The 25,173-nt window shown below is 37.1% G+C and overlaps 2 protein-coding genes across 4 annotated transcripts in view; both read right to left on the reverse strand.

The window, feature by feature from the left end:
- LOC306848491 (MAP kinase-activated protein kinase 2-like) overlaps nt 1-25,173 on the reverse strand; it is a 458,467-nt gene that overhangs the window by 267,876 nt on the left and 165,418 nt on the right. The window lies entirely within an intron of this gene.
- The window catches only part of LOC306848271 (membrane-associated guanylate kinase, WW and PDZ domain-containing protein 3-like), a gene marked incomplete at both ends in the record, with an annotated part of 60,999 nt that continues 38,911 nt past the window's right edge, over nt 3,086-25,173 (reverse strand). Inside the window, 10 exons of the mRNA XM_079382727.1 lie at nt 3,086-4,176; nt 7,294-7,432; nt 8,078-8,227; nt 8,342-8,409; nt 8,963-9,163; nt 19,403-19,777; nt 20,490-20,553; nt 20,647-21,217; nt 22,289-22,823; nt 24,944-25,111. Of these exons, the coding sequence (XP_079238853.1) occupies nt 3,086-4,176; nt 7,294-7,432; nt 8,078-8,227; nt 8,342-8,409; nt 8,963-9,163; nt 19,403-19,777; nt 20,490-20,553; nt 20,647-21,217; nt 22,289-22,823; nt 24,944-25,111 (3,362 nt within the window). The remainder of the gene's footprint in view (nt 4,177-7,293; nt 7,433-8,077; nt 8,228-8,341; nt 8,410-8,962; nt 9,164-19,402; nt 19,778-20,489; nt 20,554-20,646; nt 21,218-22,288; nt 22,824-24,943; nt 25,112-25,173) is intronic.

Consider the following 25,173-nt stretch of genomic DNA (forward strand, 5'->3'; position numbering starts at 1 on the left):
GCGTTTTGAAAAGTGGGGACATGGGTCAATGTCCTGAAAAGTCACCTTCACCTTGTAATACCTGTGTCATACCTGTGTCATTATGCAAATGTATCTCCTCATTTCTCACAAATACGCACACACACACACACACAAACACACAAGCAACAAGAAAAAAATTACTTCAGGCCACAACTGATCTCAGGTAGATACATGAATCTTTATTATAACTCTTATATAATTTGTTACCTGCATTTGGGTTACAATGGATTATAACAATATAATCATAATAGAAACATATTATATGTATATATAGTTATAATATATTTATTTCTATTTACAATTGGTACATATGGCCATAAACATTAGTATGGACATAAAGACAATGTGAGACTCTAAAATGGACCTTTCAGATTGAACATGTAATAAATACAGAGTTGTTGAACTTGTTAGTGTAAGACTTGTTATGTGGCATTGGCTCATACTCTGAATATTATGATATGTTTAAAGATGTATGGACCACCAACACCAGACTGACTTTAACAGACTGATCCCAGACCTGCTGGGGCTGCACAGATTACATGCTGTCCCAATTATCTGCTGTGGGTTAAAATGGCAACATCTTATGCATAGTTTAAATGTGCGTATATTCTGGTAGAGAGTATGACACACAGAATGAACAATTTTGGGTGGTGTTTTGGTTTGATGACAGATTAGGAACTTAATGATCAGCAAAAATTGAATCAAGGAAAATAAGTAGTAGGCACAGTTTTTAGGTTAAATGCTAAAATATCATCAGTATATCTACAGTTAACAAGCTACAGTTAACAAGAGCATAATACAGCCAACCTCTCTCATGTTTACTAGTAAGCTTTCATCAATAAAGATAAAGACCCTGGGTGCATTAAACTAAGAGGTTTTGCAGGCTTGGCACAACGCCACTCAATATTGCAAACTCCAATTTATATTTTCAGTACAAACATTCAGTCATTTTTGGTTGACGAGGTCAAACCTGCCAAGAGCAGTACGAGAACCATTTCATAAAGTATTACTTTGTTCTTTCTATAAATTACACTTCATGTTTCATTATTGAATCTCATTTAAAGTTTGCACAGATACTTCATCTGAAATTCATATATACTGTAATTTCTCTTTGCAGAAGTTGGAGTGAGAGTTAATCTTTGTATTTGTGTTAATCATACGTCGATTGCTGCAAGAAATGTGTTATGGGTCAATATATTCCCTTTAAATGGCATACAACCATGCCAGAAGGAAAACCTTTTAAAATATGAATAATGTGACATTTAATTTGAGCTTAATTGTGATTTCAGAGGTCACAGAAGTCAAGGTCAGCAGACAGGAGGAGTCTTTTGTTATCAAGGCAGCAGTAAGGGTCACTTTGAGGGTGTATGGGGGCGTACTAAAAAATATCTTACAGTTTATATATCTGCTCCCTGAGATGTCAGAGACCCAGAGGGCACAAAATAAATATAATAATTTATGAACAAATGCATAAAATAAAGCATAAGGGTTTCAGGGGTACTCTTGGGAGTGTGACAAATATATATCCTCTTAACCGTGTTTACAAACTGTACACACGTCATTCACAAGAATGCTAAATTACGCAATCATCCTTCAAACACTGTTTAGCAGAGATTGGGATCATGCTTATTTCATAATGTTGCATAAATTATTTAATGTTTCAAACGTTAAATCTTGGGCTAAATTATCATTCAAAAGTTTGAGGTCGGTATGATTTTATAAATGTTTCTTTTAGAGAAGTCTCATACTCTGCATGGTTAATCAAACACAGTAAAAACAGCAATATGGTGAAATATTACTGCAATTTAAAATAGCCTACTTTTATTTGAGTATATTTTTTTAAATGTAATTTATTCCTGTGATGCAAAACTGAATTTTCAGCATCATTAATCCAGTCTTCAATGTCACACAATCCTTCAAAAATCATTCTGATATGATTTGATGCTATTGTCAATGTTGAAAACACATGTGCTGTGTAATGTTTTTCTGGAAAGTGTAATATATATTTTTTCAAGATGCTTTGATGAATAGAAATATCAAAAGATAAAAACGTACTGCCCCCAAACTTTTGAATGTTAGTATATAATTTAGTCGCTAATGAAATGTAATCATAAACCATATAGTTATTTGCTGGTTTATATGGAGACTTTAAAGATATAAGAGAATCCAAATAGCAGAACTGAAGAGAAAAACGGCTGTGCTAAAAGTTAAAACTAGACTCAAGCTAGCATGAAAGATAAAGATAGTATTTGGCCCTTCACATGATAGTTGTGTTGCATACAAAGTCAACATACTATACAAATAGTCTGGCACAAAAGTAAAAGATGTTGTGTTGGTAACTGCAGACAAAGTGGAAGAGAAGAAGAGAGAAAGGCTTGAGAGAGCAATCTGGAGTGGGAGTTCTCAAAAACTGCTTAAATGTGCAGGAAAAAAACTAAAATATAATAATAATGTCCTGTAAGTGATGTTTCCCTGTGTAAAACTAACCACTATGATTCTCCATTGCTGTGGATGGTTGCAATGGTGTTTCCAAGCATGTTCTGGATGGTTCTGCATTAAACTACTTCATACTTTAAACTTGGCATTGTGTACTATGAATATTGTTGGCACGAACTGCTTGTTCTTTTCCTAATTTTTAGGTCACCTTGTATAAAAGTGCCTGCTAAATGTAGATTTATGTATATTGCTTACTGACCAAGTCAAAAAAGCATACTCTTTAGGCGCAGTCACATTAGCAAAATTTCGGTGGAATTTTGCGGGTAAAAAATGGTTCATTGTCAATACTGCTGACGTATACTAGATTTCGTCCACTTAAGCTCCGCCCCTTTCTTACAATTAACTGCAAACTCATATTCAGATCTGCCTCCATCCAATAAACTACCAACATAATAATACCAAGTAATACCAACATAATACCAAGTCCCCGTCCTACATTTCTTTCATTTCGAAATAAACCATTTCAGTCAGATATATGCCACAAATACGAAAGTTTGTTGCTACTTCCATTTCATAGTGACTTTAAGTTTAAGCAATAGTAATAGTGATGTTGCCTTTGCAACATAAATCATGTTTCTGTTCCTCCACCTTTCTCGACCTCTCTAATAAGCCTCTGTGAGCTGGGTTTGAGCCAGGGGCCTGGAAGTGGAGGCCCCGGGGCCCTTTGTGTGGTTTTCAAGCTAAGGCTTTCATTCAGATACATTGAGAGACCAGAGATACTCGCTGCAGAAACGCTACACTCAGATACACTAGCTCCTGATTCGGACTCTGCGTATTCGTACGGCACAGATGTGAGGAAAGCAAATGGTGTTCGATTGAATTCAGAGTCCCCTACTGGCTGCTCCAATGAGAGGCCTGATAAGGGTTGAAGTGGGCGGGGCTGAACTTCCAAAGGCAACACACGGACGCCCAAATAAGGCAGACGATTACGGAAACTCGTTTCTGCTCCATTTTCACTTTGTCGCTCTGTGTTCAATTCATTTGGAATCCCTTTTTCAGTTTTTTTGTTCAGCTCCCACTCAACCTTATTCACACCCTTTTCTCTTTCCCATTCCTTGTCGCTCTCTGAAGTAAGTGATTTTCTCTCCTCCCTCTCCAATTCTTTGTCTTTCAGCCTTTCTCTCTCTCTCATCCACTCTTGTTCCGTTTCTCTTTCCCACTCGTCCTCCTCGTTGTCTTCCTCCCACTGCAGTTTAGGCTCAGGAAGTCTCTGGTTATGGACAGTTTGTGTGTTCTTGCTTTTGTCTCCTTCCCTCTTTCTCTCCACCCGTCTCACTCTCTCCTCACTCTTGCTCCGTCTTGACCTGTCTTGTCTTCTCTCATTACCTTTTTCCTTCTCTTTCCCAACTCTTTCAACCCTTCCCTCCTTGTTTTCATCACTATGTCCTGTGTTTCTAGAGAAGCTCTGTGTCCTTCGTCTCCTCCTTTCGTCTCTCGACCTCTGCCCCCTGCCCTGACTGCCACCCTCGAGACTGTTAGGGTTCTCGCGGTCTCCTCCGTCACTTCCCTTCTCCCTCTGTTCTCTCCGCTCTCGGTTGGTCTTCCCTGGTTTTTGAATGCTGGATGTGGCATCCTGTTGAGCTCGGCGATGGCTCACTGTAGCCAAACCCGACTGCAGGGCCTGGGGTGAGGAGGAGACGGTTGTGACGTGATCACGGTCTGAGAGTGAAGCGTTAGAGACAGATGATGGTGGAGTGAAAAGAGAAATAGAGAGAAAATATTAAAGGGATAGTTCATCCAAAAATGAACAGCCATCATTTACTCACCTGATTATGTAACATTACATTCTCAACTTGCTTTTCCATAGAAAATAACATAGGAATCTTCATATAGATATTTTTCATACAATGACAGTTCATAGTGGCCATTGTTATTTCAGGGTACTTTTAAACAACACCAATGTTCTAAATATGGAAACATTTTCACTTTGCATTTTTGAAAAGTTTAGAGTACAGAGGACAACATTGTCAAAACAATCTCTGTTCACATGGATTCCCAAAAAATGATTAAAAACACTGTATTATTCATGCCAGGCCAGTAGTTGTCGATGTCAGTTTTGTAAAGAAACACACGTGCACATTCTGTACCTATAGATTGAACACATAATCTGATGTTACCATTTTGACAAATTCACATTTTTGTAGTTTACAGAGACAGAGAGTATTGTTTTCAAAAGTGCGTTTTTTCGGATCCTGTCGTTGTCATGTAAATGAAAGGCCAAAACGCATAAAAAGTTGAAAACAATGTAGTGTAAATGCCCCCTAAGTATCAGATACTAATGATACTACTCAGATACTAGTATTATAGTTACTAATGTTTTTAATTTTTCGTTTTATTTGAATTTTAAAGTATTAGTAATTTAGTTTTTTTGTAATTTTTTATCGTTTTTGTTGTTTAAAATATGTCGATACATTTTTTATACATTTTTATTTCAATATTAGTTTTAGTTATTTAGTATATCAAGTTACACTTAATGAAAATTAGAAGTGTTGTTTTGGTAACTCGCTGTATTTATTTTATTTTTATTTATTTTTTACATTTTGTTTCAGTGTGCTTATTTTATGCTTAAACGTTCACAAACATTGTTGTAAATAGTTCATTGCTTTACAGATTTTTGAAAGACAAGACAGGACTTGTATGGGAAATATTTCGGCAAATCTAGTTCAAGTGAAATGGAAAGTCAATTATGGTTTAGAGAGTTTTGAAAACCAATCACAACCAATGTGACTTCAAGTGTTTCACTCAGGTCTTTTGTCACCCTCTTTAGTGAAGACTTTGAGGTCATTCTGAATGTGCCGCGTTCTTCACATTTAAAGCTGTGGCTGACTCATTAAAGCTAAGAAGCTTTGAAATGCAAAAGTGTCTGTTTGATATGCTAATAATGAACCACTTAATTATATGCAATAAAGTATGACAACTCTAGAATAAAAAAACATACAAAAAATTAAAATCTGTTTACAATTACAGTGAAAGCAAATAAAATAAATAGGTCTATCAAAGTTAACATATTTTTACAGTAAGTATGTTTAACACTGCTGCTATTCATATAGTTAAACACTTGGAAAAGTCAGAATCTTAACAGGACAATTTAATAGTCAAATGACTAATATAGCTGGTTAATATAATTAAGAACTAACTCATTTTTAATTGTTCCAAATGAGATGATTAACAACAGTGAAGCCATTTGCAGTCTCAGTGTGGCAGAGCTGAATTAGCAAGATAAACTACCAAGATATTATTTATGATAAACTGGTATGAAATAGAATGCACCGATTAAAAATGTTAATGAGAGAGCCAACTAAGGGCTGCTGCAGTGTCAAAGGACATCTGTGCATCATATTTTGTTTTCTCTCATTAAAGGAGCTGAATGCACTGAAAATGAATGGACATTTTGAAAGAAATAAGATAATGTAACACATTTAATGATGTCCCCCTTATCATCATTCTGTTGTGCAAGGAATTCTCCTCTCATATCAGAGCAACTGAAGCCTGACGTCCCTTTAAAATGCAAAGCATGTTTGGCATGATTTAATTGTCTGTCAAAATAACATAATGTCTCTTAATTATGTTCATTTGCTTGGTTTATAATCAGATCATTAATTTGATTACATTTTTAAATAAATTGACAGTCACATATACAGTATATACACATTTTTTCAAAACAAATCATGAAATCAATGACAATTATTTTGATATATTAACATCTGGAATTACCAGCTATTTTTAACTCATTACCTCTCCTGTTATACTGCATCACAAACAGTTTGACATCACAGTGACTCTTGGTGTATTATCAACATACGACAGGGAGACCGGCAAGCACAGTCAAAGACATTTAGACGACAGAGAAATATGAGAGAGATGTAGAGAAACAGTAAAATGAAGAACTAACAGGAACAGCTACCAACCGCGTATTTTCTGTCCTTCCAATCACATAGAAACACGGTTCGCCCAGCTTGGAGTTGGTCATACAGAGAGAGAGACTGGAGAGCTCCACTAAAGGAGGAAGAAGAGAAAGAGGGAAGGCCGAAAGAATGAAAATAAACCATTATGAGAGGTGAAGAGGTAGAAAAGTTTCCTCATGGAAGTTAGGAGGAGAGTGAAATGAATAAAAAATGGTTCAAAGACAATAAAGACAATGACAGATCAAAGAAGATGAAAATCAAAAGAAAGCAATGAGATAAAAATAAGGATGAAGAACAAACCAAATGAGATTACCCAAAATCAAAAGCAAATTAGTAGAAGTGAACATAAAATAATTTGTTAATGAAAATGGATAAGGAATATCAAAATATGAAATCAAAGAGAAAAAGGAAATAAGAAAGCAGAGAGCAGCTGTTAGTAAACTAATAGATCAAGAGAAATACATTTTCATAAATAGCCAAAGACTGCTGACATATTCAATATCTGTACAGTGGCAGTGATAAAACAAACATTATACACATTAAAAGCTGACTCAATTTGACTGGATGAGCCACATTTGAAGCCATAAATATATAATCACTTTTAACCACACCATTTATTCAATTCATTCTATACGCAAGTCTAAAAAGCCGTAAAGAAGCCACATATCGACGCATGGTTAAATCATATTACATAAAACTTTAAATGGCTTATTGCCTTGTTCGTAAACATATAATGTTATTTGATATCCGATAACCCATAATAGTTTTCATTATAGCAAACTGATCCTAAAAGCAATGTGATTATGACCATCATGTTTTAGATTATGTACGATAATGTGATATCCAGCTGATCTCTGACCTGTTGTCTTACCGTAGTCAGGGACGTATCCATTTCCTCCTTTGAACACGAGGTGTATCCTGCTTCCTCCGGTCCTGATCTGCTCCACAGCCTGACTGTGAGTCATGCCTGCTGTACTGTCTCCATTGATCTCCACCAACTGATCACTCACCTACAACACACACAATTACCACAGAAATCAGCCACAACTGCCTCATAGAACAAACATCGTATTATATCAATAGCAGCACAACTGTTTTAAACATTGATATCAATAAAAATGTTTCTTAAACATCAGCATATTAGAAGGATATTTCTGAAGGATCATGTGACACTGAAGTAATGACGCAGAAAATTATAACATTTCTGTTTTACTGTATTTTTTTAAATCAAATATGCAGCCTTGGTGAGCATGAGAGACCTCTTTCAAACATTAAAAAAGTCTTATAGACCCCAAACTTTTGAACAGTAGTTTGATAATATAGCTTAGAAATCTCAAAGATGTGATGATGAGGCTTGAACCACTCACTATTTCTGTTAAATCTAGTTAAATATGTGCTGTATAGCACTTGAGGTCCCAAAAAAGCAACATTTTGTAGCCTCTAACACACCTGCTAACATAGCTATCTATAAGAAGGCGTCCTCTTGACTTCTATTGTTTCTGAGCTAACTATAATTACTACAGACAAACCCTAACCCAAAAACCTTCCATTTTTATTATTTAGTCCCTTTACATTTGTCTAAAAGTGTTATTTCTGGCATTTTTGTATAAGTTTATCCCCAAAAGTATATCTAGATCAAAGCCACACATGCACACCTGTATTTTGTGGCTGCGTGAGGCCGGTCCTCCCTCCATCAGTCCCAGCACATACAGGCCCATGTTATATTCACTCCCTCCTCTCAGACTGAAGCCGAATCCAGTGGGTCCCCTCTCCAGTTCCACACTGTAGTACCGCGTGGCGTCCTGCTTTGTGTTTCATAGTGGGAAAAAAAGAAAAGAAAAGAGTGAAAGAGTTATTCTTTATCATTATTTTGCCACAAAGCTTATGTATAGGCATTGTAGGGTGAAGGTATTGCTCACCTTTGGCTTTGATCTGTGAGCTTTCCTGTTCTTATAATCAGTGTCATTTTCTGCTCGCTCTGAGGAATCTGATGAGAAAATATATTAGGATACATTTTTGCTATAATGTTATCTATGGCTCATTTAAAAACAAGTAAAAAAATATTTAAAAAGGATCAGCCTATACTGATGTATCATTTTTATATTTAATGTCACTAAACAGCATGTCGACTGTTATTAAAAATCTTAAAATCGTTTACAAGCTTCCAGTGAAATATTATGATGTACATTAAAAATAGATATAAATGACAACAAAACAAAAATATGGAAACACTAGCTTATTTTTTCTACTACTATTTATTAATTATATTAGTAATAATCATTAAATAAACAATGAAACTACACAAATGAAAAAAAAATATTTTCTCCATCATTTGGTCCGACTCATCCAATAAAAAAGGTCAATTATTTCCAACCTTCTATACAAAATATGCTGTTTATTAGAAAATATTTCCTGAGTTCCTGAGTTAAGATGTGCTTTTGTTATAATGCTATATATTGCTCCTTTTTATAGAATTTAATATATTTTTTAAACAAAAAAACTATTTCGATCAGATCAGATGTATGTAATAATCTACTCACGAGCACTGGCGCGAGGTACGATGGTCAAGCGGAGTGTGTTTCCAGCTCTCCTCAGGATCTGTGCCAGCTCTCTATGAGGTAAATTCACCACCGATCTCCTGTCCACCGCCTCCAGACGATCTCCAGGCCTGATCTGACCGCTGCGTGCCGCCGGGCTGCCTCTGCGTACCGTCACAAACCTGTGAGGCAGCAGAGACGCTGCTGCAGAACAAAGAGATAAATGACATTCATTTAACATTCTGAGTGTTGATTGTACAAAACTTGCCACAGCAGAATGTTATGTGTTTCTACGGTACCGCTTGGTAGTTGTTTTTATCAGAAAGTCAATAATTATATCTCAGATACACTGTCCTTTCACTAAATATATATGAGACAGACTAATAGAAAAAAGAAAAATCACATTGAATCCTTTAAATAAACAACCACTAAGCGTACAGCGAACAGTTACCAAATACTTGCACAAAAACACACACAGTTAGGAATAAAGATGGATTATCTAAGGCAAAGCAGATAAAGAAACCTCTTTGGAGATTTCTCCCTCTGGAGAGGAACAGGAGAGATGATGGATGGAGGGTGGAAAGAGTAAAGTGGGAGGGATTCAAATGGGACAGAGAGAAAAAGATTGTATGAGAAAGAGGGAAATTATTCATCAGTGTGGCTGGAAAAAAGTTACATTCTCTCTCTTGCTCAACGTCAGACTCTTTCCGGGGTGGCTTTTAAAGGCATCTATCATTAATACATGGCTGAATCAGAGGTTCTGTAGCTGCTGCAGATCCTCTCACTGAATGTCACCTACAGAAACCTGTGATGCAGCTCGCAGGCAGAATATCAATGCAGATTTAACACAAATCCTTGCCTTCATCAGTCCATTAAAGGTGCTGATATGATGTCAGGGATTACAGACAGATAAGAGATTACAGAATAACTGTAATAACTGGAGTTGAAATACAGAAATGAAACATGCTGCAGGAAAAAAAGACTTTAAAATGTCATTGTAATCGTTTACTTGAAATGTCTTCATTAAGGTTCCCAGAAATCTGACTAGCTTCCAATTCACGTGAAATACATGCTATCAAATATTGAAAAAACATTCTACAAATATTTGACCAATACTGATAACTATTAACTGTTTTTATGTTTTAAGCTGCTGAAAATATGTTATTATATTGTTTTCAAAGCTCTAAATCTCTGACATGCTTTTAGTGAAATCTTAAAGAATTTTATATGCTTTATACATTATGAGATACACAAGAAAAATTAGCCTTGATTTACAAAAAAAACTAACTGAACAAAACAAAAGAAAACCAACACAAACAAAAACAGAAACATCAACTTATTTCTTCTTTGTCTACTTCGTTGTAATAGTAATTTGAACAATGAAACAACAAAAATGCATCTGGGGATAAAATAAATCAATAAAAACGAATCAAATCCAATCCTACACAAGCCAAAAAGCAGACAAAATAAAATCCAAACAAAACAAAAATTCTATTTCTACTTTTTATAATAGTAATTATAGAAACTTAATAGTAATTTAGTAATTAACAATGAAACAACACAACTGCCAGTAGGCCTATGGGGAGTATGTAGCAACAAACGAACAAACAGACAGTCTTTATCTTAAATTTTCTCTAAGTATTCTAGCTTTGGACATTCAAACAACCAACCTTCATGAGGTGCATCCTGGGATGCGTAACAGTATTGAATCATCCAATTAAAAAGTGTTTCCAACCTAGTACTGTATGTATCTGAACAGATGCATCTACATTTGTTATCATTGCAGTTTGCAAAGTGTGGTCTCCATTAAAACTGAACCAGCTGTTGAGTTTAAACTCAGTTAGTAAGGGGTAATGTTCTGTGAACACATAGAGCAATAATAATCCAAAAGTCACGTGGAGACACTAGGGAAATGACCTTGCGAGTCCACGTTTTTGTCCCTGAAGTCAATCTGCCTGTCTCCATTAGTGTGCGCCATTAACGAGAACAGGAACTTGTCCTGTGCCGACCTATTTAGAATCAAACTCACGCACACTTCGTTGGAGACACAAATGTTCACATTCCCACATACATCTCTCTTTCTTTTCTTGTGGATAAACCTCTGTAAGCAGCATGTGGAGAAACAGAAATCTCCATTGATGTTTAATGCTGACTCGATTTAGCTCAAAAGGAAAAATTCATGCTAAACCTTTTGATTTGCCTCCATACTCCCGGCCTGAGGGGATATCATTCGGTAAGAACTAGCATTAGCGTCTTGTTTAACATGACATTCAATTACTCGGCTGGGCTGATGCCAGTGTAAGATCTGCCTAGGAGGAGATGCCTTACAGATCCTGCTCTTACTCAAAACACGATTTGACTGAGACCATAATGTTAATGACTATCCAAGTACCATTTGACTTTTAATGTTGCCTGATTAACAGTCTGGATTTCATGTTAAGTGTTCATATTCTACACATTATAATGTTACTCAAGATTTCATGCACCAAATGCAGCTGTAATTTAATCTTACAAGACAATTTTTTCCATGCTCTTTGTGCACTGTACCTTTAAGACTTCTACATTAATGATATGGGTGATCATACATAGATTTATTGTGGTCATGGTTGCTCATGTTTATTAAGTCATTTTGATCTGGCTTTTTGGGGATTGAGTGAAGCGCTTACTCCTGATTCCTCTGGAGGGACTGTTCCTCTAATAATAATAAGTCACAAGATGCAGAGCCTATATATATAATGCATTTATATTACAGCTTACAATCAGATGTTTGAATATAACCACAGTTATAATAAATTACAATACTTATCTAAAATGCACAAAAACATGGTTAGCACCCAATTCCATGTGTTGTAATGAATTACATCCTGGTTAAGATGTAAACATAGGTATATATATCACCTTTTACAACATGTGTGTGAATTTCCCATCGTAATTCTGCATACTTTTAAAATTAGTCAATATACGGTATGTGTTCAGGAAGAAAAAGGCACCCTATGATTGAACATTTTAAAATGAACTTGATGTAGTCATGTTACTTTTTATTAAATAATAATTCTTACAAATCTGTTTAGATAATGAACTGTTATTTTATGGTCAAAGAATGATTAGTTTTGGAATTTTCAGTTCAGTGGGTTGAAAATTATAATAATTATCATTTTAATTATAAATTACCTTTGATAAACTGCTTTATGCAACATACAAAAATATATTTCTAAATTAAAATGTATATATTTTTGTGGTAGAGAAGATACAAATCTGAACTGGTCTGACCAGTCAGAAGAATGTTTATTGTTGGATCTGTTATGTGACAAATCACTAAATTAATAAATAACAAAGAATAAAAGTCCTTTCAATATGAGAAGGTGTGAAGCTGAGAAAAACAGACGAATGGAGTTACAAAATGAGTGGAGGAGTCGTAAACACGGCTGTCACTGAAAATCATTCGTTTTCACACAATGCCGCATCCAGTGTGAGTCATACAGCCTCCGGAAACACTTGAGTGCTGAATGAGACAACTGACGTATGTGTGTGAGTGTGTGTATAAAGAGCAGACTGCATTTACATTTGTCAATCTCTGTTGCCAAGACAATGTACATCAATAATTAACAACCTTTAACCTCTTAAAACTTTTATCTTTCAACTGTTTAGCCTCCCTTTCTTATTGCCCACTTGTGCCCTTCACCTTCCTTCCTTTTTTCTCGTCACCTGTCTTTTTCCTCTCATTTCTTTACATTACCTCTCTCTTCAATCCCTCCATCCCCCATCCTACTCTTTCAGTTGAAGCAGCTGTTCTATTGAGTCAGTCATTATATAGGCCATCAGACCTAGAAACCCCAACCTGCATGCAGAGCACAAAATCATTCAGCTATAAACACACTTGCATTACAGTCAGAGTCCAAAATGTACTATTTGATGCTAATGCCAATGGCGAGTGAAATGGGAAAATGTACCAACTATAAACACTTCTTACCAGACATTAAACTGTATTTTGTATTCTGTATTTACTCACCCTCAAGTTGTTCCAAACCTGCTTGATTTTCTTTCTTCATTTAAACACACATAAGATATTTTGAAGAATATTGGTAACAAAAATTAATCAAAATGAGACACTCTATAGCTCCAGTAGGAACTATTAGAATGTTCTCACCAAAAGTAATATTTCGAGCCATGTGATTCTTCATCAGACAAGAACCACTGAGTCACTGACCATAGTATTTTTATTTTTTTTCATACTATGGAAGTCAGTGGCTACAGACAACTATTTGGTTACCAACATTCTTCTAAATATAATCTCTTGTGCTCAACAGAAGAAAGAAACTCACACAGGTTTGAAAGAATATGATGGTGACAGAATTTTCCTTTTGGGTGAACTATCCCTTTAAGAATGATGCTCTGTTGAAATCTGCTTTGATTAAAAACTATAACAATGTAAACAAATGTTTTGCACACAAATAAAGCAAAACATCATATATCCTCATAGATTAGGTTTGAAGTATTGTTGGCATATGCTTTCCAACACTAATGCTGACAAATGGGCCACAATTTAAGAAACAGGCACAAACAATTGTGACCTTGGACCACAAAACCAGTCTTATGTCGCTGGGGAATATTTGTAACAATAGCCAAAAATACATTGTATGGGTCAAAATGATCAATTTTTCTTTTATGCTAAGTAGAGATCATGTTCCATGAAGATATTTTGTAAATGTATTACTGTAAATATATCAAATCTTCATTTTTGGTTAGTAATATGCATTGCTAAGAACTTCATGTGGGCAACTTTAAAGGAGATTTTCTCAATATTTAGATTTTTTTGCACCCTCAGATTCCAGGTTTTCAAATAGTTGCATCTCGGCCAAATATTGTCCGATCCTAACAAACCATACATCAATGCAAAGCATATTTATTCAGCTTTCAGATTATTTGATTAATAGAAAAATTGACACTTAAGACTAGCTTTGTGATCCATGGTCACAATTAATCTAGATATCTTGGAAAACACTGGACCACCTTCATACAGGCATGCAATTTATGGAGTTAAGCTGAACCATGTGAACAGCACAAGATACTTCTTATTCACATAAGAGACCTGACTTTTAATCCATGCCTGTTAGGCCATCTTTATGTTAAAACACTCCAAACCATTGATAAAATTCACTTTTATCAGATATACATATGCACAATTTAGATTGTTCCAGGATAATGGAGCAAAACTATAGATGAATCTTTCTGCTCAATACAGATTTCGGTCAATCAAATGATTGATTTGGCTGTAGGCATGAGACATGAGGTAATCACAGCTTTGCTGAATTTGCTGAAGTTAACAATGAACAACTGTCGACACAATGTTTTAAACACAATGTAGATGCAATATTAGCAGTTACTTTGTAAGTTATTGCTCCACCAACCTAAATAGTTCCAAACAAATCCAAAAGTAAATGAACCCTTGCCGAGCAAGACACAATAGTGGTGTTGCATTCTGGAGTGAACTAAGCTTTTTGAAAAAGAAAAAAAACATCAACTGAGTAAATGATTCAATGACTCATAAAGCAGTTACTTATTTAGTTCCTGAATAAACCAGTGTTTCAAACAAATCAGTTTAATGAATAAGTGACTCATTCACTCATAAACAGTCACTTGTCGCCACCTACTGTCTAACTATATGACCTGCAGAAAGTGACACTGAAAAATAACCACTACACAGACCAACAGTTTGTCTGAAACACAGACGAGTGCAGTGATACAAACAGGGTGGCCTTTAAGTGACACTGATGAAAGTTTCTAATATAGTAGCAGTCTTTGTACATCTTCATCTCAGTAATAAAAGTGCTCCACAGCTGCTGAAATGCACTGGCTGGCACTGTAACACCGTTCACTTCAGAAGACCACCGCTGCATACTAAAATACAAGAGAGAGACTGAGAGGGACAAGAGAAAGAAATAGAGAGTGGGTCTGATGCTCATTATGAAACCATGTTGCATTGCAGCAGCAATTTTTCCCAGTGCCATCAACAGACTAGATTTAACAATATATATGTAAAAGCTATGGCTGTAGAAATAGCGATAACTGTTAATAACTGACTAACAATGCTGTTGTAGATAACTACAGTTTAACTGCCACTTTAGTCAATATAAAATGTTGTTTGCAATTCATATTACCTACATAATTTGATGTTTTTCAGTGAAATAAGATATTCAATACACATTTAACAACCACTAAAGCACTAAAAAAAATCTAATCACTCATGACATGAGGAACATGTGCATGACTTGTAAGAAACACACAAAACATTTCTGACAGGGTCAGCAAACTTGGAGCTGTAACTGATTGCGAAAAAGCAGTCTGTCAAAGAAATACATTACTCATCAAATGCTTATGAGGCAATAATTGCAAAACATAATTAAAGATTACAAGCCTCAGAATGAGTTTGCAATGATTGTCTAAAACATATTACTTTCTCACAACTGAAGCAGATGTATGAATACGAACTGGCATGAATGAGACAAGGCTCTCACTTATCTTGCAAGTTAATGAACAGAAGATGTTCTGCAGATGTGCTATTGATTTAGCTACAATGCAGTACTGCTAAACCTGAAGCAGAGAGTAGAAAACGCAGTGGGCTTTCCACTGTCACAATAATATGTGCATAAGTGTGTATTTTGTGGTCTATTGCTGTCTGTTTCAGTCACACTTTGGGCCTTAAGAACAGATTTCTGACAGCACAAGCCAACCAAATTCATTCTGACAAGTCAAAAACACAGAGAAATGTTGCAAAACAACTATAAAATCATACAAATAAATTGCTGTTGTGTAATTAGTTTCTATACATAAAGATCAGATTTTTACATACACAAAACACACACACACACACAACTTTGTTTTTCTGTTATGGTGGGGGTCTTTCCAATAACTTTACTTGTTTTTATACTGAGCGAATGATCATTCTATCCCCTAATAAACTGTTTAAATTATTCCATAACAAATGAACACATATCAATACCCAAACATACACAAACACACTGCAGATATCATGTCATGACAGTTCAAATGAACAGGCAATAGAGCCTATTAAATCGCACAATAATCATATACTGTAAAGCACTACATATCTCTGCCATTAAAAACATCTGCATCACTACTAACATTCTCCTAACAGAAATATGACAGCAAGCAGGTTATCAGTTTAAGAAATAAGGGATTAAATCAAGAAAAATAAATACATATTTACGTTTAGAGTCCTTCACACTTTTCAAGGCAGACTGCAGTCTCTCCAGCATGGCTTGATGTGTGTGTGTGTGTGTATTAGTGTGTGTGTGGAGGCAGGGTCCCGATCCCGGATCACACTCCGCTTAAATCCCAACACATGTGAGAGCGATCACGCGGAAGGGTCATAATGAGAAAACGAATGGAGGGCATAAACAAACAAACAAGCAAATGAAAACAAAACAGAAGGAGCTTCTGTCTCGCTGTGCGAGCGAGTCGCTTACTGTAACGGGTTCATTTTCCTTTGGCATCTGGAGTCGGTGAATGAGAGGGAGGGAGAGAGGGAGGAGGGGGCTGGACAGGCAGAGAAAAGCAGGGAATAAAGACAGAGAGATGGAGATAAGAGGAGGGGCGATAAGAGAGCGAACGAGACAAACGATTTAATCCATGGACCACTGCAGAGCGGGGGGTGGGGGTGGGGGGGGGTTGATCGGGAGAGAGAGAGAGACCTACATGCGCGTATGTGTGTAATCTGACTTAGGCATTGCTAATGCATGCCAATAAAAAAAGCATTTGAGTGATTGAAATTAATGCTGTGTCAGCGCAGTGCATACGACAGCACTGGTGCACTGTGAGAATAGTTCATGTAATAATAGGGATATTAAAAAAATTACAATTAAAAAATATAAATTTAAAATATATTAGTATTTATCCTGATCCTTACCCTATCCTTGTGTCATTTCAAACCTTCGTGACTTTTTTCTTCTGTGGAACACAAAAGGTGAATTTTTAAGGAAAATACTGTACATACTTTCCCATATAAGTGAATATGGACTTACCCTGATGCCCTGGTCCTTTGTCTTGATGTGATTGACCCTGTACACCTATTTTATTGGTGGTTATCAGTACAGTATGAAGTAAAAAGCCGTCCATACGATGCGCAATATTCCGAATGTTATGAAGCCATATTATAACTTGGTGTGTGATAAATACACCAAACATTATCCACTGATAAAGAGAGATTCAGCAAAGGGAAACAATGAATAAATAGATTTTCTGTCCGTTCATAAAGTTATTATATGGCTTCACAACACTTGAACTTCAGGGCCAGAGCAGCATGGACTACCTTTATGAAACCTTTTGGTGCTGTTTTTGTCATATTTGAGCTTGACTGTCCCTGTACCCATTCCCTTGCATCGTATGAAAATGAGTAGCCAGGACTAAACGTGAGAAACAAAGTAACTTATGTCTGGAAAAACACGAGAAATAATGCTGAATTTCTACTGTATTTTAGGTGAACTGTCCTTTTAAGGGATCGACTGGCAGTGACACAACTAGGATAATCACTCTTATTGATTCATTGATCTTGTAACTCATGTTTTGCTTGCTGACATAATTCTCTCTCTTTTTATCACTCTCCCAGTGTCTCCTTTGACATTTTTAAATTGACACCATTTCTGATTTTTATATAGCTCACAGTCATCATTCAGCATGTTTTGATGGTATGTCTTGGTTTATGCACAGCTGTACACACAAACACACACACACACGCCCAGTGTTTCATCAGACATCAGACGGACAGATTGAGCCTTTAACATCCAGCCATGTACTGTATGTACAGTACATGTATGCACAACCAATAGGCCACAGCTCAAACAATACAGGCTTTCTATGCTAATGGCACTAAAATATAATACAAAATAAAAAATATATATATTCCATATATATAATATCAAATGTTAACTCTCATTGTAACTTAGACTCTGAGGATGTGTAAAACATCAAGACAGCACACACTCCCAAAAAGATTATGAAATCAAGTCATACAGAAGTGTAGCATCTGAGATATTGATATGGATGGAAACGGCTGTGACATTGGGGGCAGGCACTTTTTTAGATGCTCAAGCTCTTAGTGATGCCATGGCCTCAATAAAAACCAAAGGAACATTGAGCAAAATGAGGTCATTGTGGGCTTAGGTAGGGGAGAGTGGGAGGGGAAGGAGGGCTGCGTGTATCCGGGCCTGACTGTTGGCAGGCCTCATTGTTGGCAGGCCTCTGTCTCACTGTCAGTCAGTCAACCTAATACAGCTGCCACTGAATAAGCCCAATTATGCATATAACATTCTACAGCCACTTTAAAGTCCCCATGATATCAATTTTTTTTTTTTTTTTAGTAAAAAAAGTTAAACTAGTGTGCTCCAAAACATTAAGCATTGAAAACGTACAGTCTCCCATTTCTGACGATACAGATCAACAATTTTTATGACAGTATTCTGCACTTCAGCTTCTCATCAGATTTTCTGACCAATCAGCTTTCTAGGATCTGAAGCCTCCAACCACTTACACTATAAAATACACTAAAACCAAGACTTAAAGGGATAATTCAATCAAAAATGAAAATCCTGTCATTAATTACTCACCCTCATGTCGTTCCAAACCCGTAAGACATTTATTCATCTTCTGAACACAAATTAAGATATTTTTGATGAATTCCGAGAGCTCTCTGACCCTCCCATAGACAGAAAGAATCGTTAAAACGATCAAGGCTCAGAAACGTAGTAAGGACATCGTTAAGATAATCCATGTGACATCAGTGGTTCAATCGTAATTTTACAAAGCTACGAGAATACTATTTGTGTGCAAAGAAAACAAAAATAACAATACGTCTCCTCCACATCACCCTATAGAGCCATTTTGGAGAGTATCACATACGTAAACAACATATGTATGCGGATACATTGTTTATGCTTTGATCTGAACGTAAACAACGTATCTGCGTACATACATACGTATTATCCTTGCTGTCTATTGGAGGGTCAGAGAGCTCTCAGAATTCATCAAAAATATCTTAATTTGTGTTCTGAAGATGAACGAAGATCTTACAGGTTTGGAACGACATGAGGGTGAGAAATTTGGGGGAGAACTATCCCTTTAAATCTACTGCTTTTTCACACATTTATGATGTTATATATGGCAAATAGAACATAGTGCACTATATAGGGGATGTTTTGCTCTTTTTATATTAAATATTAATATTAATACAAATATTAAAAATGGACATAGATTTTTATTAATAAACAGAGGACATATTAAATTATTCAGAAAGATCAGGGGTCGTTGCAGGCTGCAAGACTTAAACTACGTTAATTCTACCTTACATGTTTAATACAAAACTCAGGGAATATGTAGCATATCTAGCAATAGGTTACTGCATGGTGTTGATGCATTACAAAAACTCACCTTTGACATTCTCCACATCCTGAGAGGCGATAACAAATCCAAAGCCTTCACCTGGCTTCCTCTTCAGCTCCACCTCATACCCCCTCAGTGCAGGGGGCTGTTCTTTCTCCTCTGTTTTTACTCTGGGACTGAGTACTGTCCCTCCTTCCTCTGAACTCATCCAATCGCGTGGCTCTAGCGTGAGAGTGACAGGAACAGAATCCAGGAAGCTGGTGCTTTGGACCAATGAGGAGCGCACCAGCGCTGGAGAGGGCGGGGTTAAAGAGCTGCGTGATAATGGCATGGAGTCAGTGAGAGGGACTTCGGAGGCGGAGCGTGGAGGAGGAGGAGTCAGTCGTCGCACAGAATTAGGCGAATTGGAGAAATGTGAGGGGCCTACAAAGAAAGATTAATATTTGATGAGCAAGGATGAAGACTTTAAACATTTGCATTTTTTTGTTTTTTTGACAGCAGCACTCGAGTTGCATGACAAAATTGAGCAAAACCTTATGATTAGTGAAGCAAGATATATTAGTACTGGCTGATAAATTTGACTTGATGTTATTGGAATTGCAAAATAGGCTGATATACATAGGCCAAAAAATTATAAACAAATGATCATGGGACACCACGTTATTATTAAACAAAAAAAAAAGTATTATTAAGCTAAACAAATGAATAAAATATCAAATAATTCAATGCAATAAAATAAAACAAAATACAAATAAATGTTTACTTGGAGCCTGTAAGTTTATTTTATCTATTGCAGACAACTATTTTATTTCTTCATTCTAAAATAAAATGAAATAAAATAAAATAAATATTGCTTAGAGTCAAACATCAGGCATGATCTACTATCAGCCGAAGTATATTCAAAATATAAATAAATCAGTTATAAATAAAACATTTCAATATCTGTGCATATGATGAGCGTGTTATGGAGCATGATTTGAGAATATTCCAAAATGATCACATGATCAATGTAACAAATTTGCTTTAGATTTGATTCAAAATTCGAGCTTTAGGTTTATTTACAGGTATAAAAGGAGAAAATCCCATATTTTAAATGTGGACACTGTATTATGAAATGGGTGAGCATATAACTTACCCCCTCTGTAAACCAGCAGAATAACCTCCCCCTTTTTAGTGTGTTCTTGCACAATCCTTTGGACCTTGAATCAAAACACACCAAATAAATATACAATAATAATAAAAGAACACCATAACAAAAATCTTAAATTGAATACCAATCTCTTCATCCCTACCTGTGCAAAGCTGAGACTCTGTACATCTGCTCCATTGATCTTCACAATGGCATCTCCAGGCTGCAGTCCGATACACTGTCTGTGGTCCCAGACTTTCTTCACGAGGGTCTGTCTTCCTCCGCGACCTCCTGCCGTGACACTGAACCCCATATTGCTGCCCCTCTCACATTTAGCCAAAGCAACAGGGACTAACTCCCCACTACCCACCATTCCTCCAACTCCACTCCCGATCACAGCGCTCATGGCTCCAGGTGAAGGAATGCTGCTGTTCGGGCTGCCGCTGCTGGCACTGGCTGTGCCGTTGAAGGTGAAGTAAGGCCCGTCTGAATGGGCGCTGCTAGGTGGGGTTAGCAGTGAATGCTGGGGTTTACGGAGATGAGAGTAGCACCTTCCTCCTCCAGGAGAGAAAGAGACAGGGCCTGGACTTACTTCATTGTGGGGTAGGGGCAATCGAGATATGGGTGGTGGAGTACTCGAGGAAAGGTCACTCTCAGAAGATTTGAAGGAGTGCAGGCGGAGAGGTGGTGGAGTGGACAGGGAGTTGTTGTTGTGGTTACGGATAAATGAGGCCCTGTGAAGATAAAAAGAGAGAGACTTTGATGTATCATAATCAGGGTTGAGGAAGGACGGAAAATAACTTTACGTATTTGAAAAATATATATATATGTACCTGTATTCAATACGTGTGTTACATTCCTACATGCAAACAGACTTTCAATGACTTTTATTGTTTTATTGTTAAACCACAAATTAACCATGGTTTTGCTACACTAACCATAGTTTAACCATGGAATATTTGTAGTAAAATTGTGGTTACACAAATGGTAATCAATATGCCAAAATATGCCATGCCTATATGCCATGGTTACTACACTTTTACTACAATAAAAACATTGTAATTTTTGTAAGGGAAGTTCTTCATGTGGTACTTTTCAAGAAAAAAAAGATGCTTTAGCCTTTAGCATTGCAAAGACAGCAACAAATAATGTATTTTCTGCCTCATTCCATGAAAATAATTCACCTATGATTAGTAAAAGCAGTCTTTTTATAAACTTAGCAGGGTCTTGAAGTACATTTTGAGCAGCAGAAATAGTTTTAACTCGTGTAAATTGTCATGTCAACAATTATTTTTAAGGTAAGCTAAAATGTTAGTACCAGTTAGCAGGCACTATTAAATTTGAAGATGAAGTCTTTTAAGAAAATCCCTTTCAGATTATATCCACTACCGTTCAAATGTTTGCGGGTCAGTAAAATACTGTTATTAAGAAAGGCCTATTAAATTGATCAAAAGATTTCAAATAAACGTTGTTTTTTAAACTTTCTATTCATCAATGAACCATGAAAAACCGTATGTAAAGATTTTCACATAAATATTAGCAGAACAACTTTTTTTCATAACAGTAATAATAAATATTTATTAAGCACCAGATCTGCATATGAGAATGATTTCTGAATGAGTATGTGATACTGAAGACTGGAGCAATGATGCAAAAAAATCTGATTGTAATCTAATGAAATATGTTACAAATTACATTTTACAGCAAGTATTCTGTGTAAACTGTAGTGAAATACTGTACATTTTTATTGTAACTCTCTCAACCCTAATAATAGCAGTGACAATCATATATATAAATGCTCTCACCTGTGGGATCCAATCGCAGACACCACCTCGCTGTCACTCTGGCTGGCCAGTTCTGCACTCTGTAACCTCCTGATGCTTCTGGCAGAGCGTGGTGGTCTCAGGAATCCACTCCCATACCCGTTAGAGTACTGGTAAGATGATGGTTGTCTTGAAGGAGAAGCAAATGGAGATGAATTACCATTAGCATCCAAACTGAACCTTGATGCCCGTATTCTGAGATTCCTTGAGGATCCCCTCTCAAAATCAGACCACATTGGCCCGTTGTGGTTGAGGTGTAGCTGAGCGTATGGGAGAGGAGCCTGGGCCTGTGGTTGGGTGGTGGTTGGTGGAGGTAGATGCAGTGACTGGTCTAGGGATGCCTTTAGCCTAGGAATGGGCATCTTCGGACAGCCGTCAGAGTTATAGAGCATGGGGTAGCCTCTTCGGACAACAACGTCCACAGTGTGACCCACTGGAATGGCTTTCAACATTTGCACTACCTCTTTGTGAAAGAAGCCAAGCACACAGGTATCATTGATGTACACCAGAATATCCGCTGGAAGAGGCAAGAGATGAAAAGTATTAAATTGCATTCATTATGATGGTTTAACCAAAACTATTCAACTAAGTTATTCTTACCTTCAATTAACAGATTTTACACACACTACTTTTTAAAGGTTTGAAGTAAATCTTTAATGATTTTGAAAATAATATTGTTGAAAATAATATTATTACAATTTAATTATGAAAATATTTCATATTTTAAACGTGTAGAAGTATAATTTATTCCTGTTTTCAGTGTCACACAATCCTTCAGAAATCATTCTAATATGCTGATTTGGTACTCAAGAAACATATCTTATTTGTGTGGAATCTGTGACATGTTTTCAGATCTCTTTGACGAATAGAAAGTTCAAAAGAACAGCATTTATTTGAAATATGAATCTTTTGTAACGTTATACATGTCTTTAATGTCACTTTTGATCATTTGAATGCATTTGAAGGCATAAAAGCATATTTTTTTCAATCTTTTTAATTTATACAACTACTGCATATATATAATTATACTATGCCATTATACTACACTATTATAGACTTTTGATAATTTGCTGACTAAAAGCATTACTTTCTTTAAAAAAAAGTATATAACTGATGAATGTTTATATGTTTTTTTTTTCTAATATATATTTCTGTATTTCACGCACACACACACACACACACACACATGTTGGTTTTTGTGGTTTATGGGGACTCTCCATAGGCGTAATGGTTTTTATACTGAACAAACTGTGTGTGCTATTGCCCGACACCAACCCTACACCTAAACTTAGCCCTCACAGGAGACTTTGTGCATTTTTAGATTTTCAAAAAAACTCCATTTAGTATGTTTTTTAAGCCTTTTGAATTACGGGGACATAGGCAGTGTCCTCATAAACCACCTTCATATTGTAATACCTCTGTCATACCCATGTCATTATACAAATTTGTGTCCTCATAAACCACATAAACATGCACACACACAAACACACGTTACAGTTTAACTAATGTGTGTGTGTGTGTGTGTGTGTGTATATATTGTGACGAGTCGGCTGCCTCCCCCCTGTCTATCATCACCACCCCGTCCCGTATTCGCCGCCCTTCACCAGGCTCCCGACAGGAGTGGGTGTGTGAGAGAGGAGGGGCGCTGAAACAGCCAGGGCTGGCGGCGTGTGATGAGGCGCACCTGACGTGAATAGAGCCTCATCACCGCCGCCGTTAAATGCCGAACGCGCCTCTCCTCGGGAGACCGGTCTCTCCCTCGTGCATGCACGCTGGTGTCCTCGTGGGTCCAGGAAGGGAGCGTCGAGGAGGACTGCCGCACCCGTTAGGCGGCTGACGGGCCAGGATGCCGGGCCGCCGAATCCCCCAGACGCGCCGGGATGTCCGAAGATGGACGAAGCCGCGCAAGAGACGCCGCCGCCACTCGCTCCCGGCCCCGAGAGGGGAGCGCGTGCGGCCACCGGACTCCGCCCCTTCCCTGGACCCTTCCCTCCTGAACACTGCCCTCCTGCACAGCCCCGCAGCACGACGAGGACACCAGATCCCTGTTTATTTTGGACACTTTTCCCCCTTTGGACACTTTATTTTAATATATTGTTTAATAAAAACCTCTCCGAGGCTTGACGCCACGCCCACTGTGTCTGTCGTTGGCTCCTCCCGCCACAATATATATATATATTATTTCTATATACAGTATTAATTCATTATCACACGCAAAATGCACTGCTCTAAAAATGTACTGTGAAGCTTGGTGTACGGTGTATTCATAAATGAGCAAAAAGATTCATAGATGCATGCAGTTGTATGTTAGTATGCAAGTCACAATAAAGTGAGAGAGAGCGTGTTCATAATGTCACATTTTTCTTATAAATGTCGGCACACAGTGATAGCTGGATTACTCCATGCAGGCCTTTAGGATTAGATGGAGATCGAGACACTCGTTCAACAGAATCACAGAATCACAAAATCACAACGCTAATCCATGGTGGGACAGAAAGAGCAATATGGATAAAGAGAGAAGAGAGAGAGAGAGAGAGAGAGAGAGCAGCAGCCTATAGAGAAAATATAAATATTCCCTTATTTGTAAGAACAGTGCTCTACTGCAGTGGGCGGCTGCAGAGAGATGTGGGCTGTTACCTGTGTGAAGGGTGGACGGTCCTCCGGGAGTGATGCTGTAGATCTGCAGGAACTCCCTCCGCCTGCTGCCTCCTACTATGTTGAAGCCGAAACCCCGTGAACCCTTAACCAGACGAGTGTGAACGGAGAAGCCTTTCAGTTCACTTGGCTGGTCTGTAAACTCTGCCACTGCAAAGCAAGAACAAGAAGATGGTGACCGGTTTAAACATGACAGGTTATTAGGAAAAATA

Source organism: Barbus barbus (genome assembly GCF_936440315.1).
Source record: "Barbus barbus genome assembly, chromosome: 28".
Lineage (NCBI taxonomy): Eukaryota > Metazoa > Chordata > Actinopteri > Cypriniformes > Cyprinidae > Barbus > Barbus barbus.